Source organism: Lactuca sativa, chromosome 1, assembly GCF_002870075.4.
Source record: "Lactuca sativa cultivar Salinas chromosome 1, Lsat_Salinas_v11, whole genome shotgun sequence".
NCBI classification, from domain to species: Eukaryota; Viridiplantae; Streptophyta; class Magnoliopsida; order Asterales; family Asteraceae; genus Lactuca; species Lactuca sativa.
In genome coordinates, this window is record NC_056623.2 from 26,018,971 (window position 1) to 26,038,072 (window position 19,102).

Sequence of the window (19,102 nt, forward strand, 5' to 3'; positions counted from 1 at the left end):
TTTTATCCATTCATGATAATTTGTGTTTTTAAATATTGTATTGTACAATTTTATAAAACATAAATTGTTGTATATTGAGAAAAATTGTTGTTTACATAGTTGTTAAAACAAAAAGTAAATGTATATAGGTGTAAAATAAAAATAATTTAAATGTATATTTATATCTAATAATAACTAAATGGAGCATTGATTATGATGTACAAAGAGTCAATAATAACTTAGTGGAGCGTTGATTATGATGTACAAAGAGTCAAAAGATGTTGTGAACTTGTGATGAAGTGCCAAAGAAATTACCCTTTTTCTATATCTAGAACTCGTGACGTTATTTATATATCTTATATCTAGAACTCATCGTCATGAAACATCGTCATCCTATAGAAATCGTCGCATCAACCTCAACATTTTCCTTCTTTATATATGCAACTCATCATCATCGAATAGAAACCTACACTATCTCCGGGGTGGAGATATACAGGAGGAGTAACCTAAATATTAACAATCATCTCTCTCTCTCTCTCTCTCTCTCTCTCTCTCTCTCTCTCTGTTGGAGGAATGTGCTGCAATTGTTGCTTGTTAGTATGATTGTGCAATTTTATCTGTAAACTTATTTTCTGAGTTAAAAACAGCGAGAGAGAATGCGGGGATTTGGGGGAAGATTCTACTGGGGGAAGCGAAGAGGAGGAGAGGAAGAAAGAAGAAGAGGAATAGTGGTTGTATTCGCATGGATGTCAAGTGAAGAGAAGAATTTGAAGAAACATGTTCATCTTTACTCCTCTCTTGGTTGGGATTCCCTTGTATGCCATTCCCAATTTCTTAATATGTATGTCTTCTCCATTCTCCAACCCTCATTCACTAGTTTCTTTTATAAACTCTATTCTTCATATCATTTCATCTGGTGTTATTCCCGTTTTCGAGTTTTAGTTTTGTGGAAAGAATAATCTTCAGTCGTATCATAATTTTACCAAAAGAGATGCTCTTAATAACTACTCCAATTGTTACATAATTTACACTTTGACTTTTGACATCAACCGATTTGATTTCCATTTGTTGACGTGAATTGGAAGACTTTTCTGGAGAAAATATGATTAAAAATTGAAATCTATACAAATCTTACAAGTGGCAAATTTCTTATATTAAGTCATGGAGCTATTTTTTACTAAAAGGAATTGCTTTCATCTAAAGGTTTGACTTTTGGTTTTTGAGTGATTGTAAAAGATGTTGCAATTGATTGGATCACAGGTTCTTCCCTGATAAGGCTATTCCTTTGGCATTGGACCTTCTAAATGAGCTTATTAAGGTAAGTTTCATAACTTCTGACCACTTGTTGTGCCTATGTTCTATGGCCAATTATATCCTCCTTGAGTTTGTAGACAATATCACAATATTTGGAAATATTCACTGCTTGTATGTCCTTTTCTTGATTAGTTATGATTTCTTTTTGTATGATAAAATATATTTATAGGCTTTATACAAAATTTTGTTGTTTTGTATATGAAGGAGCTAAAAGAAAGGCCATGCCCGGTTGTCTTTGCGTCTTTCTCTGGTGGCCCCCTAACTTGTATGTACAAAGTTTTGCAGGTAAATATTCCGTGTATTTGTGTATATCATTTTTTTTATAAAGAATTAGTTACGATGATAAGGTGCATTTTTTTATTTAATGGATTTAATAGGGAAATGACTTAATCAGGTTTTTATTTTATAGAAAATGTCGTTGAATAAATGTGGTTTTCCGTTAAGTCCTAATGGTTTTTGTTTTTTTTTCTTCCATTTTACCAAGTGTATGAGGAACGATGGTGCCCTTTTTAGTGGGGTGTATGAACCACACTTGAAAGTGGGTCCCATCATATTTATTACTAAAAATCCCTTAAAAATATTTATATTTTTACTTCAAAAATCTCCTCTTTAACATCCACTTTTACATTAAATAGCTATTGCAGACATCTTTTTACTAATAATATCCAAAAATACTTATAAATTTTTATAATTTTATACTGTTATATATTTTTTATGAGTAATGGACTCCGATTAGATTTCATTATTGATCTGCCATTGGATGCATGGTTAACGAACTTGGGAATATTTTATTCAAAATTGTCCGGGCAAAATCTTTTTGTGTATTCCATGACGGGGAAATTACACATTAGCCCCACAAACTATTTCAAATTTGTTCATTGAGTCTCAATTTTTTTTGGTGGTTTATGGGGAAATAAAGTAGATGTCTACCTCTTTATTCGGTACCTGCTATGCATAGCATAGCAACCTACCTAATATAATAGATTTCAACCAAATAGTCAAACTTAAAAGTCAAAATTAAGATTTACCCATTGCAACTTCTTCTAATTCATCTCCTTCACCAACCCTAACGGTGATTTCTGGCCAGATAATTGAAACGAGTTCTAGCCGGAGAATTGAATCGAATTTTACAACTCCATCATCACGAAAATTGTGTCCGACTTGTTGACGTGAGAAGAACAGTAAGGTTGGATGTGAGACTAGAAACAAATCTAGGCTCCAAGTACTCACGATTATCTAATAAGATTAGATGAAACTGTTTCTCGAGACATTTCATTGTGATTTGCATTAGTCTTTGAGCAATGACAAGCATCTCTGATCTCGATCTCGGATCATTTGAAAAATGAGGAAACGCATAGTGCGGTGTAGTCCAGTGACACATGTTGACTTTTAAGTAATTGTTTCGAATAAAAAACATAAGACAAAACTGATGTGGCTTATAAAACCTGCTATATCAGGTAGCAGCAGAGACCAAAAAGCAGATGAACATCTACTTTATGCCCCTGAAAACACCAAAAAAAGTTTTGGGACTGAATGAGCAAATTCGAAATAGTTTGTGAGGTTAATGTGTCAGTATCCCTTCCATGATCGATGCACAATATTAATTTCTAGCCAAAGTTTTTACTAGTCAGTGATTCCGGAATAGAGGTCGATATATTTGGGATACGTTCATTAAAGTTATTATACAACATTTAATCGAGAGAGAATTGTATAACATTTGTCTTTATGGTATTTAACCGAAAGGAAGGCTTCTTGGTGATGATTTACTTGACATCTTCTTGGTACAGATAATCGACTCAAAGTGTGATACTCATGGAAATCTGGTATGGTCTTTATTCTTATTATTTCCTTTGTATCATGTTTTTAATATGATTGATCAAGTGATGAAGAACAGAAATTAGGGTTTGATGAAATAGGATCAAACAGAGAAAGATCAAAAAGAAGAAGAAGATGAAATTAACTAATTGATTACACGATTAACACAATCTAAAAGATTGCCCAGGGAATCTCCCTCTCTCTCAGCCGAAAGCTTAAGAGCCAATACAAACACTATCAAATTTCTTGACATCCCCATATGTGACATTTCTCCCTATTTATTATAATCCTAACCAACCTAGATGAATTTACTGTTTTACCCCTTATTGGGCCTTTTAGATATAACTCTTGCTTTAATAGTATTGGGCCTTCTAGATTCCTATCATTACTCCTGCCATCAAAAAAGTCTTGTCCTCAAGACTTGTGTTAAGAAATTGGCTCTCAATTGCCCATGCTTCCTCCACTGTGGCCTTCTCAGCTGTGTGCCCTATCCACAGGATTAACCACCATTCAATCTTTTTCCAGTAAGTAATGATTGAACATATAACAAGTATAGCAATGGGGATCCTCCAATCCGAAGCACTCAATTCCTGTTCTAATAGCAAAACTTGTTCAACGAGAGAACTCATTGCTTTCAGTACACAATGATTCTCCATTGGTGGTTTTCGACCATACATAGTCTCAGATGTAAGCTTCCCAGACCCCCTGAAGTTGGAAGCATACCAAAACTTAGCCCAAACAATTCCATTTGGCCACCAACGGAGCTGATCCCTAAGATGATGACTTACTGATCCCACTACTATCCAAACTTGCCCTTGAGGATGAGCCAACACTCTTTGACACCTCAAGCATATCGCTAACTTGTCCTTGATTTGATCAACCTCACACGGGGTTTTGAGCCAAACCCTTCCTAAGACCATGTCTAAACGTCCCTCATCACATATCCATGCATCCAAAATATATTCATAGTTAATTACCCAGGCTTTCAGGTACATCCATTGCTGATCAATAAAGACCTTATGGTCGTCTCCTGGCTTGATGTTAATTCCAACACAACTTGGCAGAGTGCGACTTGTACGAAATATGCTTTGTAGTAGTATAACCAATAAGCCTTCGGTGATAAGACGATCAAGAATTCTGGGCTTCTGGAACAACAGTCGAGCAGCCTCAGATGTTTTCTTCCTCATCATTTTTGCCATTAGAGACCAATTACAAGTTTCATTGAATTTTGAAAGTTGAATCTCCTGAGTTTCTTTATAGAATTTATCTGTAGAATTTAACCCATCTTTTAACATCCTTGTATAAACAACCCATAATTCACCTTCTGCCACAAAGCTTGAATCTAAAGAAACTACACTTATACCAAAATTATAAGTACCTTGATCACAATGTTTGGAATACGAGTCTAGTACTAGCGAAAGGGGTATAATTCCATCACCACATGAATGCATTGGGGTATGAGGATTATTTAGTTTGTTGGGTATCTTGTTTTGTGATTTGATTAACCCTGGTGAGGAAACTTTGGAAAAGAAGGGTATTTGAGGGTCATCAGATTGTCCCAGATTGAGTCTACGACCTTTTGGTTCTGACCCTTTCATTACTACCATGTTGCATTGTATTTCTTCCATATAGTGTTTAACTTGTTTCCATTTCTTATCCAATATGACCCCATTGACTAGATTGTACCTTTTTTTCCTTCGTTCTCCCCATTCTGTATGTGGAAGAGGTCGAACACCTAGATCGTTACACTTAAGGAACTGAACCGCTACTAGGAAATCACTTCCAGATGGTCGTGATGTAAGAGACACTTTAATGGGATTTCCTTGAAACGAAGGTTTATATAAATGTTGGATTTCAAAACCGTTACAACGTTGTAACACGTCAAATTGAAATCCATCCCTTGTGATTGATTCAGACATTTGGGTAATACGATGAAGAAAAGGATTACCGTGAATGTTGAAATACAATTTTGCCTTCTGCTGAGGGTTGAATCCATAGAACTCGAGTAGCTTGATGTTCTTATCCACATAGGGCAAATCCATCAGCTCAACTGGAATTGCATCGGAAGGAAGATAAGATTGAAAATCGCTAGCCATGTCAGACGTCTCTTCAACCGTTGTTAATGATAGAGGTGGTTGTAGAAACGGCGGTGGTGTTTTGGATTCCAATTCCGATACATAAACCACCGATAATATTTCATCTTCTGGCGATGTGTCGCTACATTCATGATCGACCTCATCCAAAACCATTGGAGCTGCCGACAACTTATCCTAGAAGCATCATCAACCACCGGTTCTAGTAACTTCACAATCGAATCTGGAAAATTGCTAACATCAGAGAAAAACTCAGGATCCTGTTGCTTCATCCAAGTCAGCATTGCTTTTTGGAATTCACGTTCTTCTTCTCGTTCACGATCCCGAATTGTGCGAATCTCATTCATAGTAGCTTTAATCTTCAAAATCTGTTCCGCATGATCATCTAAACGTAAATCCTTAGATCGAGTCTCAATTGTTGGCTGAACCATCCTCATATGGTAGAATGTAGCAGGTCAAGGGCAGGTCGGACCAATGATGAAGAACATAAATTAGGGTTTGATGAAATAGGATCAAACAGAGAAAATCGAAAAGAAGAAGAAGATGAAATTAACTAATTGATTACACGATTAACACAATCTAAAAGATTGCCCAGGGAATCTCCCTCTCTCTCAGCCGAAAGCTTAAGAGCCAATACAAACACTATCAAATTTCTCGACATCAGACATCCCCATACTGTGACATTTCTCCCTATTTATTATAATCCTAACCAACCTAGATGAATTTACTGTTTTACCCCTTATTGGGCCTTCTAGATATAACTCTTGCTTTAATAGTATTGGGCCTTCTAGATTCCTATCATCAAGCCACGAGTTTTTGAAAGGCAACATACAACAAACACAATTTTTTATTTTCACCATCTTCCTAAGTTACATAGTTTTGAAAAAGACCAAAAGATAGAAAAACACAATGTACTTTTATTATTTTTTGATTTAGTCACCAAAGCGTTATTCTTTTACTATTACTTTAATAATAGTTCATTCGTAATTCTATGTATTCATTTGTGGAGAAATGATAATTTTTACGCACAATCAATATGAATATGCTTTTTCTCTTCAATTGAAATTAAAGGCGTACAAATTTATCATTTCTCCACAAATGAATACATGGAGTCGCAAATGAATATACTTTGTTCTTGCGTTCTCAACCTTTTTGGTGTTCTCATTTGATCCTACTCATATATATATATATATATATATATATATATATATATATATATATATATATATATATATATATATATATATATATATATATATATATATATACACAATGCCCTTGTCGCGGTAAATCGGGGAAAATGTGTTTTTTTTTTTTTAACTTATAAAAAAGTATAATGAGCTAACTAATAAAATATGATAAAATGATGATAGTATAAGTGTTTTTTTAATTTGTCATCTGAAAAAATGTTTGATTTTTTATGGTGAAGGAGGATTATCAAGTCATTAGAAATTGTATTTCCGGACATATGTATGATTCATGTCCTATCGATTTCGTAAAAGATTTGGCCACCCGATTTGTTCTTCACCCAAGCGTTCTTAAAGTCTCACATCCTCCTATAATATTAACATGGATTGCAAATGGTATCTTATCTGGCCTAGATGCTTTGTGCCCTGAGAGATGGGAATCCCAACGTGCAGAATATTGGCACACTTTGTATTCAACTATAGTAAGTTCCTATTTCTTACCAATCAACCCCTTTTTCCATTTCTTATTTTCAAAATAAATTGTAGGGAATTGGAGCACCATATCTAATACTTTGCTCAGAAAACGACGATATTGCTCCTTACCAAACCATCTCCAACTTTGCTCAGCAATTACAAAGCCTTGGTGGCGATGTCAATTTTGTAAAATGGAGTAGCTCCGCTCATGTAGGTAATACTTGCAGTTTCCTCAACATAATTATTTGTTTGGATGTATTTGCATGGGATTTTACTTTTTACTAAGTTGTTAGGATCCACTGAGATTTAACCCTACGTCACTCAGAAATGTATCATGCTCTTGCAGGTCACTATCGATATCATTCGGAAGAGTACAAGGATGCTGTAACCGAGCTCCTAACAAAAGCTGTATCTATTTACTCACAAAAAACTGAACATGGTAATGGTAGTGGGCCCTCCAATGGTTCCACCTCCTCAGAAATGCTACACCATTTAGAGGAACCGGTATCTTTAGGCATGAGACATTCACACTCCAATCCTATACAATGCATCCAGAGATCGAGACTGTGATGGATTTCAAACCTGGGGTTTTAACCTGAAATCTACATATACATAAAAGCGTATGTTATAGAGTTTTGTATACTATTTACTTTGGTTCTTATGATTTTGACATTCTTGCCTTTTTTTGGCTGTGAGCAAGGTGTATTTGTCATCCAAACTATTTTTTCTAAATTAAAAAAAATGTTACATTTATTTTATTTATAATAAAAAACATAAATATTAATTAAAATAAAACTTAAGTCTTGATTAACCATAAGACTGAAAATTACATAAGTAAAAACTAAAAATAGAAAATAACGTGAAATTAAAATTACATAATAAAAATTAGAAAAAGTTATAAATTTGTAGATTAAAAACATACAAACTATATTTAGCCCTAATTGCCGCTTCGGCCACCAAAACCGCTTACTCACGTCTTGCATTAACAATGTTATTTCGGGAGGTTTCTATCACATGCTTGTCCAAAGTCTAACTTAATTGTGCCATTTGTGACACCATTCTATTGGATTGGTTTGACAACCAAGTACCCATAGACGAATCTGAAGATATCGTTTTTCGTATTATTTTTGCTTTGAGGCATTTATATTTCTTCAATGTCAACGTTAAGATCGATATCGACAACTTATGACATTTTTTGTGAGGTCGAATGCTAACAAGTTTTGCTTCTTTTTGAAGGTTTGGACATTTTGTCCATTTCTATAATGGACCTCCACTTAATACTTTTTTGACAACATCCCAAACATTTAAGAATCTAAAAGGCCTTAACATGTCATATTCGAATTCCAGGTGAGTTTTTTTCAACAAAGTGGATTCGCTTTCCCCACTAGCCTATTGGTTATGAAAGTTTGAGTAAATTTCGTTCCAAAGCGTAACACGTTTGTTCATGTTATCCCATTTTGTGTTACATTGATCTTGTGACCGGTAAGTGCCATTGCGTTTCTTACAACGACAAAATTGCTCAATTACACGAAACCAAAACCGATCCCATGATTGGTCGCTCCCTGTGGCCCTATCTTTAGATATGTCCACCCAAACCTTAGCTAATTCTTTTTCTTCTTCTTGAGTCTGTATTTTGCTTTCGACCCTACCTTTCCTTTTTAGTTGAGCTTTGGGTTCGGGTTTGGAATCAAATTGGGTTACATTTGGGGGTGTTAGAGATGGTGGTTGGAATTGGAACTGGAATTGGGTTTCGGTCGGGGGTGTTGGAGATGGTGGATTGGATTAGAATTGTTGTGGAAATGAGTTAAGGTTTGGTGGAAACTTGGAATTGTGAACAATAGGCAGGAACACCTATAAACATTACTTTAGGAGAGTAAATTAGTTGATCAAATTATGGGCGATAAGGTAATGACATATTGTAACCGAAATTTGGGTTGGAAAAGTTGGCAACGTTTGGGTTCTTTCTTGAGTTGTAGGAAGATATTTTGAACGAGAGAATTGTTTAGAAAAGAAGGTATGTAAAGATAGATATTTTGTAGTGGTAAAAATGATGAAAGGTTGGTATATATATAGTGGTAAATATAAATAAAAAAAAAACAATTAAATGTAAGTCTAACAGTCTCAAATTTGAATTGCAAAAAACATGTCGTAGGCACCTTACCGCCAACAACAAGAAAGGACACAAGACAATGTTAGCCACCAACAAAGCATGCCAAATCAGATGTCAACGACATCACACACCCCCACACCCACCGTAAAAATGTACATTTACAATAACGGATTAAAATTTTTATACAGGAAATGTACATATGCATAAAAATGTGTACCTTTTTCTTATTGCATAAATGGTATATACTATAGTTTTGATTTTCTTTTTCATAGATCAGATTTTAAGGTTTATAGTCTTGAGAGGTGCTCGAAGACTGGGCCCCAAAAGCCAGCCCGATCAACAAAGTTGGTCTAAAAAAGCCTAGTCCATAGATGTCTTATAACTAAAAGAGTAACTGCAAAAAATTGTCCTTGTCATTTGCAATTTTCAAAAAGTTTCCAACTTGTAAATGTGGACCTTTGGAGAATGTTTTGTTGTTGATCTCAAAAGTTAATATCCGTTTGTCTTAATTAGTCTGTGGAGTGTGCTATCATGACTATTTTGTATGTCATTAAAATTTTCAGTTAATTTTAGTATTTTACTATCATCATTATATAATTGTGTGGGTCAAGAATACAGATTCAAAATTAGTGACTCATAACTCATAATGCAAGTCAACCTAGAATCTTACATATGTATATTCTAGAAAGGTAAAATGGAAAATAGAGAAAGGGGCTAAGTTGTTTAAAAGAGAGAATAATAAAAAGGGGAGGAGGATTCCTTTTTTTGCTTTAAACAACGAACTGGAGAGGCATAATACCTATTTGTTTCGGGAACTTTCATACTCAATCATGAACAAACATGACAGTGTGGAATCAGAAAATGGTTCATGTACGATTCAATTGGTGTCTGCATCATGTTCCTACTTTTGCAGCATATATACAAGATTGAAGGAGTCCTTCATCCTCTTATTCTTGCTCATGGTGCCACATCACAAAGTGTAAAACTAAAAACAACTTCAATTGTCTTACACAGTTTAACACCAAATGCCCAAAGTGTTTCCAAGTTCTTGCAGAACATCAATTAGCCCAACCATATGAAGAAGGTACATTTTTAATTTCAACTTAAAGTCAATCCTCTACCTAATTGTCTGAAAAATGTTTTAATTCATTTCAATTACTAATCTTATGTTTCTGCTTAATTATGGAGACACATAATAAATTTTATGCCTTCCATCAAAAATAGTTAGGCGGTTTGACATATATTTAACAGGAAACATATTATACATATAGATCATGATTGTTCTCAACAAATTTTATAAATTTATAATTATATATATATATATATATATATATATATATATATATATATATATATATATATATATATATATATATATATATATATATATATATATATATATATATATATAACAATTGCCGCCAATTTTGAAATGGAAGGGTGCTAATATGCGTCATACTAAACGATTCACAAAAATGCCTTCCGATACTATCTTTCCTGTTCACAAACAACCCGCCTTTTATTTCTTTAAAATATTGTTGTTTAGAAAGTTAAAGGTTTAACCTCAAACTTTCATCATTCATATATACTATGTGTAACACCTATGTATTACATGGGTTAATTAAAAAAGTTAAAATTGATTTTTTTTTCTCTTTTAAATATAAATAAATAAACTAATGAGCTTTCATTTGGAAATTTTAAAATAAAAAGGTAAGTTTATTAATGAATTTGATATTCATTTATTATTATATTTATTATAATTATTATATTAAAGTATTATGTGAAATTTATTTCAATAGAAAAAAAAATCCATAAAATGACATGTGAAAAAAATTAAATCAAAATAACCACAAATTGACATTTGGCAAATTGAATGAGAGTGTGACATGTGACAAAAAAATCTTCATTTATTAGAGTAGATATTTTAATTTTATTTAAATTATGGTTTTCTTGTGGCTTTTTATTTTGTATATAAAATAGAGTAAAAAACTGCAGCAAGGTACGGATATTTATTACTAGGTTAAACTTTAATTAATCTATATGCCAAGATATAATTGTCAAACAACGTTTTCCAACGGTTTGTTTTGTTGTCGAACTACCATTAAGGTTAAATTTAGTGTTTGTTAAGATTTCACGCTTATTTAATATGTAAACACCCACAACTCATTATCATTGAGTAAACTCATATTTTGTGCTTGAGATCAACCAATAAATTATAAGGTTTCTGCAAAAAGATTATTCTTCCAGCAACCACTGAGTTGATTCATACCGTCCTACCACTGAGAACTGTGTCAATGTATAGGGGGTTGCATTTTGAGCAAAATTGTGGGAGGTAGGAATGTGTGATATGAAAGATGATGTAATGGTTAGGTTTGATATACATGAATTGAGTTAAGGTATGTTGTACCATTTTCATATAAGTACTACAATAATGGAAAAAGAATAGGTCATCTTGTGGGCATGATAGGGGACCATGAGTTGGTTACATTGGTACCTCAATCCATTCAATGGTACGCTACCTAAATGATTTGTTTGCAGCGGATGAATTTGAGATTCCATTCCATGAATGGAGGGAATTCAATTCCATGTGTTAGGAGTTAGGACAAACAAATGGAAAGACTAAGAGTTGTCATGAGTGTTGGTTAGGTCAGATTAAGACTAATCCTTCATCATTAATTGTGGCCGAATTTAGACATTGAATACTTATGTTAACTATCTACATGTGCACTTCCTGAAAAGGAGGAACACCAGCTAACGATTCATTATGCTCAAAATAATAATGTTGTACAAATTATCTAGAGGACAACTATGTTCCATTTATGAGTTATGACCTACCTTTTAGCTAGATAGTTGTATAATTTAAAACAACAAAAGTTTTTTTTTTTTAATAGAGGCGTTTGAAAAAGTAAAAAATATAAGTTGTAATGACATCATCAATACAGTAGTTTTGTTGATTTGAGAAATGGTATAGAGTGGGATTAGTGGGTGTATGAAAAAAAGACTTGGGTGGTGTTTATTTTATTTATTGTTTTTTTGGAAAGCAAACCATCTAATGAAGGTTTCAGGGCATGTTTTAGTGTATCGACTAATCATCCGCTGCAAACATGAGGTAATATTTCATGTATGGGAGTCACTGCAATTGAACCTCCATGACCACAAAGGCTGAGTGGTGTTACGATTTAAACATGAGTCAGTAGATTATTCAACATATTTTCCATATGTCTTACTAAGTCACCACAACACAAGTGGTTAATGTTTATTTTGAAAAAGATAAAATGTCTTTGGGTTTTTTTCATGTATTCATAAAAAATATTGTTTGTTTTTTAAAATCCCCAAAAAGATTAGAATTTGGTGGATTTGTGTTAGTCGTTAAAATAAAAGGTCAAACTCTTAAAACCTATTCAAAATAACTTTTGAAATACAAGTTTTTTTTTTATTTAAAAAAAAGTTTTAAACTCGTAATCATGAACAATTTTCTTTAATACATGTTAAAAAAGACTAAAAACTTATAAAATATTTCAAAATTTTGTTTTGAACATACCATTCTCTCTCTCTTCATATATTTTATCGGTTGGTTCTCAATTTCTTGCAATGTTATCCATTAATCGTTTTTGATAATTCAGAAAATGACACATATTTACCATTTTAAGTTGTACATATATATAAAAGTTCTAAAAGTCATCTAATTTATTAAGATTTTAAAATATGTTGTCGACTTTTTGTTCGTGTGAAGCCCATGTCAAACTGATTATTCTATTTTGGCTGGCTACTTATGAATCAAATATTGAATGTACACAGGAACAAATAGGTAATCATGATCATCTAATGGTTAGTGCTCTTTTGCATTTACTTTTTGATGGATGATAATTGTTGTTATTAATAGAGGGAGGACATTAAGTTCTAGTTGTAAATGATGGGTGATTAGTGATATTGTAGGATGTAGATATGCATTCATGGATAGTAGTTAGGTATTAATTCTTGCTTTTATTTCGTAATTGACATTTTAATTTAAAAATGAATTTTGACTTAAATGACCATTAAATTCGCGATTTTGACTCGATTCAGTCACTAAAGTTCTGATCACGCTGAATCAGACACTAAACTCTTGATTTTTGTTCGATTAACCCCTTACGGTGTGACATCTTTAATTTTATAGTCCGAAAAGACATTTTTTTTATACTTATTTAAAATATGGTATTCTTTTATTTATGCGGATTTTGTCCCATAATAGTTATAATGTGAGATAAAAGCATTTCCGAAAAACGTTTTTCATTAATAATTAAAACATTGGGATGTCATAACCGATACATAAACATAAACTAGTCATTACAGACCTTACAACATTTTATTTTACTAACGAACTTAAACTCCTTAAATCTCTCAACAGATTCAAAACATCACTATCTCTGAACCTTTGTACCACTATTTGTGATACAAAGAAACTGAGTGGCTCGGCCTGGAAAGTCTGATGAGTATATAGGGTTTTCAACACACAATAATTAAAATTTTTAATTATGTATTTCACATCAAACATTTACCCGATTACCCATTTCCATCATTTTCACTCTCTGATCCTAAAATGATGATCTCAAGGGACTTATCCTAAAGGATCACTATAAGCAACGGGTAGACAATACCACCTTGGGGACTCCTTAGCAGTATGTGTCGATAAGGCAATCATGAGGGAGGATAGAGTATCTGAACGAACGCACGGTTCATTAACACCTACAGGTTGTGAGTCTGTCAGTGTTCCACAAGACTGTCTAGAATAATCAGTGGTTGTCATCTATACTCTCGTAGATGGATGGTCGCAGTGGTACAATAGTGCAGTGGTCACAGTCTCACACAACCCTTCACTACCCGATATAATTGAAAGTATAATAAATATAAGGTTTAATCATATCATATTGCTTTATCTAACACATATACAAATAAAGAGCACATATAAGATTTAAGCATTTAAAATACTTGGATTTATGTGTAAGTTGAAAATAACTATGCACTCACCGGTTAGAAGTGGATTGACTTGTGATTAGATCAACGCTTCGCGTAACACCTTAGCTTTTTCTTTCAAAATACCTAGTTATAAATATCACCAAGTCTTGGTCTTTGTCACATATTTATCGTGACTATAATAACAATAGTCTTGTAACGCCTCAAATTTCAACCCAATTTTTTCGATTAAGACTTTAAGTATTTATTTAATTCACAACTGCAAGATCTTAAAACATTTATCAGAGTATCATTAAAAGTTATCAAGTACACAAGTCCCTTATTGATGCGATGAATCGAGCCGTATCCATCCTTTAATATAATAAAACTTGAAACATGTAAACCACAAATCGTAAGCACAAAGCTTAGTGAGTTCCCCAAAATATCACACACAACACATCACAAATAAACAGTTATGGGTTATCAACAACCCTGGGGACTATCGGCAGTCCTAGTGGGCTAACAGTACTCCCGGTGGGTTATCAGCAATCATGGGGACTATCAGCAGTCTCAGTCACACCTAAACAACATAACACAATAATAACAGCTAGACCTAGTTGGTTGCCACATATACAACTATTCTACCATGCAGGCTCATACAAACATGCAAGAGTCACAAAGACAACTAGCATCCTGCATACACAATTTAGTGACTCGACATTGGTGCCTTCGAATCACAAGCACTGGGAGAAGACTCACCTCGCACTGTCGAATCTCACAGAAAGAATCTCTGGCCATTGGCCCGCTAAAATCACCGCGCTATCAATCAAAAAATAATCATCCAATCAATAATCGGATCCCGATCCACACTAAGTGTCCAAACTAGGGTAAAAGACCTTTTTATCCTTTCCATAACTTGGCCCAAGGCCAAGGCCCAATCCAACAATCTAAAGGCCCAAATTCCAAATAAACACCTAAGGCCCAAATTTCCAAATTGATCCTAATCTCTTTCATGGGCCTTCTCCCAAGAAAGTCCAACAAAATCTCAATAGCCCAACCATGGAATTCTAATGGCCCAACATGGCCCCAAACAACCAAACGCACCCTAGCGCAAAACAACGAAACCCAACGTGCTGAGTACGCGGGGCGTACTCAGCTTGTACGCGCAGCGTACTGCTAGAAGGGCTTATACGCGCAACGTACTGGCTTGTATGCCTCGCATACTCACCAACTTTATCCAACTTTACAATTTAGTTCTTAATCGATTAAGACCACGACCCAAGCTCAGATTTGACTTCCTTAAAGGTGGTTAATCACATAAAGTTGCCAACTTTATGTGCATGCATGGCTTAATGGAGCTCTAGAGCTCAAAAGATCTTAATAACTGACTTAATACATCTTTGAGACTAAAACCACCATAACGTTTGCACCTTTATGCTTATAAAACCCTTAACATGACCAGATCTATAAGGATAAGCTCCAAAAACGACCTTAGCTCAAAACCACCAACCAAAGGGACTTAAAAGACCCAAAACAAGCCAAATAATACATCTAATAAATGAGATGACAAGCGTTGAACTTTATACCTCACAAGCCACGAAATGAAGGTGTTAAAGCTGGATCTCAAGGCCCTCCTCTAAAGAATGAGTCTTCAAGCTTCTTCTTCCCCTTCTAGATGCACAAAATCCCCCCACAAAAGCCTCACAAGAGCTCAAGAGCACCACATAATGGCTCCCATGAAGGCATATAATTACAGAATTGCTCCCATGAATAGCAGTGACATGTGGCCAGAGACAAACTATACTCCACAATTGCCTCCTATTAACAGAAGGATGTCTGGTAGGCCAGCTACTAAGAGGAAGAACTCCACTACAGAGAATATAGGAACACACATGGTTTCTAAGGCTAGAAAGAAAATCAGATGTAGTATTTGCAAGGAGATATGTCACAACAAGGCCACTTGTCCACAAAGAAGGCCCCAAAAGTTAAATGTGAAGAAATAGAAGAAACAAAAAGTTTGTGTGAAGAAAAATGCAGGACAGGTAAAACCATTTAAAATTTAAATTTATTTACATATGATTTGTTACTAACATAATTATATCATGTCGTATAGGGTAGTACAAGTGAACCACAACAACATGAAGAGGTTGAAATGACTCCTATTGAGATGGATACTACTCAAAATGATATGCAAGTTACTCCTACTAATGTTGAATCTAGTAGTGCAGGGGATTTTAGTCATTATATGCAATTTACTCCACCTAGAAGTTATGAAGGCGATGAGGGTGTTGTGGGTGAGGAAGCTGATGTGGTTGAGGAAGCTGTTGTGGTTGAGGAAGCTGTTCAAGATGAGGAGGTTGAGGAGGTTGATGTTGTTATCCAAGTTGATAATGTTAATGTTCAGGAGGTTGATGAGGTTAATCCTAATGCTTAAGTTGATAATGTTAATGTTCAGGAGGTTGCTCCTGTTATCCAAGTTCAGCAGGTAAGTGTTAGGCCAATTTCAGAGATTTTGAAAAGGATAAGGAGAAGAAAGTCAGAGAGAATATTGAAGCGGAAATTAGGCAAAACAATTGGTGGTGTTGATGATCCAGGAAATTCGAAGGGAAAATCTCTTGTAATTGATTAGTGTTTATTGTAATTTGGATTTAAAGTTTATGTAATAGGATGATGGTAATTTGGATTTAAAGTTTATGTAATAGGATGATGGTAATTTATATTTAAAGTTTATGAAATAGGATGAAAGTATTTTGAATGTTGGTCAATAATGGATATTTTGGTCATTTAAGTATGTATCAAAGAAAAGGGTATTTTGGTCATTTATGTAACACCCAAAGTTTTGAAGGCCAAGAAAGGAAAGAAAACCTTAATGTTAAGGGGCGACTCGGCGAGTCCAAGGAGGAACTCGGCGAGTCCGAGCGGGATCCGGGTCGAGGAGTAAGTGACCGACTCGGCGAGTCTGGTCTGTGCGTGGAAAACCCTAAATTCGGGACTTGGAGCCTATATAAACGTCTTAATCTTCTCCCTAGGGTTCCTTACTACCTCTTAAGCCCTGGATATCAAACCCTAGCCGCCATATCCTCTTTTTGAGCCATTTATTGCCTTCAAGAGTGCATTAAGCTTGGAGAAAGAAGAAGAATCTTGAGAGTGCAAGAAGGGGGCTGTAGATCCAGGATTGGGAAGACATTTTTGAGCTTTTGGAGGTATAAACTAGTTCCTGGACCCTTTTTGCATCTATATTTATGTGTGGTTGTTGGGGCTCTTTAGCCATAATGATATTATTTTGAGTTAGGAGCCGGATCTGGAGTTGCTACTTCAGATCCAAGTGTGTTATGGACTGGAGAAGCATAAAGTATCAGCCCTTGAGTCGATTTTGAAGCCCCTTGGCCTTAAACCCTAGTTTATGGTGGATTTTGCCTAGATCTCCTTCTCTACACGTAAAGTTTGCAACTTTACGTGGGGGCTAGGCTTGGGAAGGGTAGATCTACAGTTTGGAGTCCATGCATGACTCGAAAGTCCTCTGCATGTATGTAGATCTGAATGGACTCGGCGAGTCCTTCTAGTGGACTTGGCGAGTAGCTTGAAGATGAGGAGGAACTCGACGAGTGGGATGAACAACTCGTCGAGTCGGATGAAGATGGGCATGAACTCGACGAGTTGGATGAACAACTTAACGAGTTGGATGAAGATTGCCTTGTGCTCGGCGAGTCTGCTCTTGGACTCGACGAGTCAGGTCGCGTAGCCCCAAACCCCTCGAGTTAAGACTCGAGTCAGCGAGTCGAGCAAGGACTCAGTGAGTTGGTCAAGACAGGATTCGGGAATCAGTAGACTCGGCGAGTCAGGGGCTGACTCGGCGAGTCATGTCGCGAATGGAAGGACCCTGAGTATGTGAACTCGGCGAGCCAGTAAGTGGACTCGACGAGTAAGGTTGACCTGGAAGGGTTGACTTTGACCAGGACTTTGACTTGACCATAATTGACTTGGTTGTCTGTCAGGGGTCAGTTTGACTCAGTGTTGTATTGATATTGGTAGCTCGGGGAGCTGGTGGAGCAGCAGTTCGGAGTCAGTGGTCAGGTAGCGATCAAAGGGATTAGCAGCAGCAGTTCAACAATATCAGGTGAGTTTCCCTGTGTATGAATGGGTCTACGGCCACAATGTCGGCCCATGTAGTTATGAGTAGAAGACCCAGGGGTTAGCCCTAGGCCCAGTATGCTAGTATGATATTCGGGACGAGGTCCAATGATAGAGGGCGGGTGCCCAAGGAATGGTTTAAATGATAGTTTATACTTGTTGTCTATGTGATACTTGTATGTGCCTGGTAGGGAGGTGAGTGTGGGCGAGGTCTCGTATCTCACCAATACTAGAGTGTGGATGGTGTTCCACATCTCAGTAGCAGCAGAGCAGGGGCGAGGCCCAAGTCAGGAAAGGAGTGAGTGTGGGCTGGGCCCGTATCTCACTACCAGTAGGAGCATGGACGGGGTTCCGTGACTCATCAGTAGCAGGTCAGGGGCGGGGCCCAGAGATAGGCGAGGCCTTAGGACAAGATCCGTTAGTATGTGTTTAGCTTATGTGAGATGTTTATGTGCTATTATATGTTAGTGGGCGAGGCCCTGTGACAAGCGAGGCCTACGTGAAACAGATTTGTATCCGAGCGGGGCTCGAAGCCAGGCGGGGCCTGGAGCGGCGGGGCCGTTGTAGCGGGCGAGGCCCGAGGTAGGGGGCGCGGCCCAGTATGTGCAATATGTGGTTATGCATGGTATGTGGTAGGGTGGGGAACTCACTAAGCTTCGTGCTTACGGTTTTCAGTTTTGGTTTCAGGTACTTCCAGTAGCAGATGATGGAGCTCGGGATGATCACATGACACACACCATAGCTTAGACATCCTGGGAATGTTTACTCTGATAACGAATATGTATTTTGGAAACTAATACTTTGTTTATGTTTGAAAACGATGAATTTGCTTAACATAATGTTTTATTAAATGAAATTTTTAGTCTTGAATTTTGGGCGTTACAATTTAAGTATGTATGAAAGAAAAGGGTATTTTGGTCATTTAAGTATGTATGACAGAAAAGGGTATTTTGGTCATTTAAGTATGTATGACAGAAAAGGGTATTTTGGTCATTTAAGTATGCATGAAAGATAAGGGTATTTTGTCATTTAAATATGTATGAAAGAAAAGGGTATTTAAGTCATTT

At 35.7% G+C, this 19,102-nt stretch overlaps 1 protein-coding gene and 1 long non-coding RNA gene across 4 annotated transcripts; both read left to right on the plus strand.

The window, feature by feature from the left end:
- Nucleotides 1–334: 334 nt before the first annotated feature.
- On the plus strand, nt 335–7,615 carry LOC111876196 (uncharacterized). 3 transcript variants are annotated; one of them, XM_023872731.3, is made up of 7 exons: nt 338–820; nt 1,240–1,297; nt 1,498–1,578; nt 3,081–3,116; nt 6,631–6,870; nt 6,935–7,072; nt 7,209–7,402. In XM_023872731.3, exons 1-7 carry the CDS (start codon nt 636–638, stop codon nt 7,248–7,250), a joined length of 780 nt encoding a protein of 259 aa, XP_023728499.1. In that variant the 5' UTR covers nt 338–635; the 3' UTR covers nt 7,251–7,402. The 3 variants fall into 3 exon arrangements, with proteins under 3 accessions (XP_023728498.1, XP_023728499.1, XP_023728497.1); XM_023872729.3 differs by having other exon boundaries at nt 340–820; nt 6,935–7,076; nt 7,209–7,615; XM_023872730.3 differs by lacking the exon at nt 3,081–3,116 and having other exon boundaries at nt 335–820; nt 6,935–7,076; nt 7,209–7,615.
- A 2,857-nt stretch (nt 7,616–10,472) lies between these two features.
- On the plus strand, nt 10,473–16,663 carry LOC128132582 (uncharacterized). The gene is made up of 2 exons (XR_008230669.1): nt 10,473–15,946; nt 16,018–16,663. It is a non-coding gene; the product is annotated as an uncharacterized LOC128132582 (long non-coding RNA).
- Nucleotides 16,664–19,102: the final 2,439 nt, after the last annotated feature.

Excerpts from the sequence above, each read along its gene's own strand:
- LOC111876196 (XM_023872729.3), top strand. The coding sequence starts at position 636 with ATGCGGGGATTTGGGGGAAGATTCTACTGGGGGAAGCGAAGAGGAGGA. Across the intron at positions 821-1,239 it reads CATTCCCAATTTCTTAATAT|GTTCTTCCCTGATAAGGCTA; the intron begins GTATGTCTTCTC and ends ATTGGATCACAG. Across the intron at positions 1,298-1,497 it reads TTCTAAATGAGCTTATTAAG|GAGCTAAAAGAAAGGCCATG; the intron begins GTAAGTTTCATA and ends TTGTATATGAAG.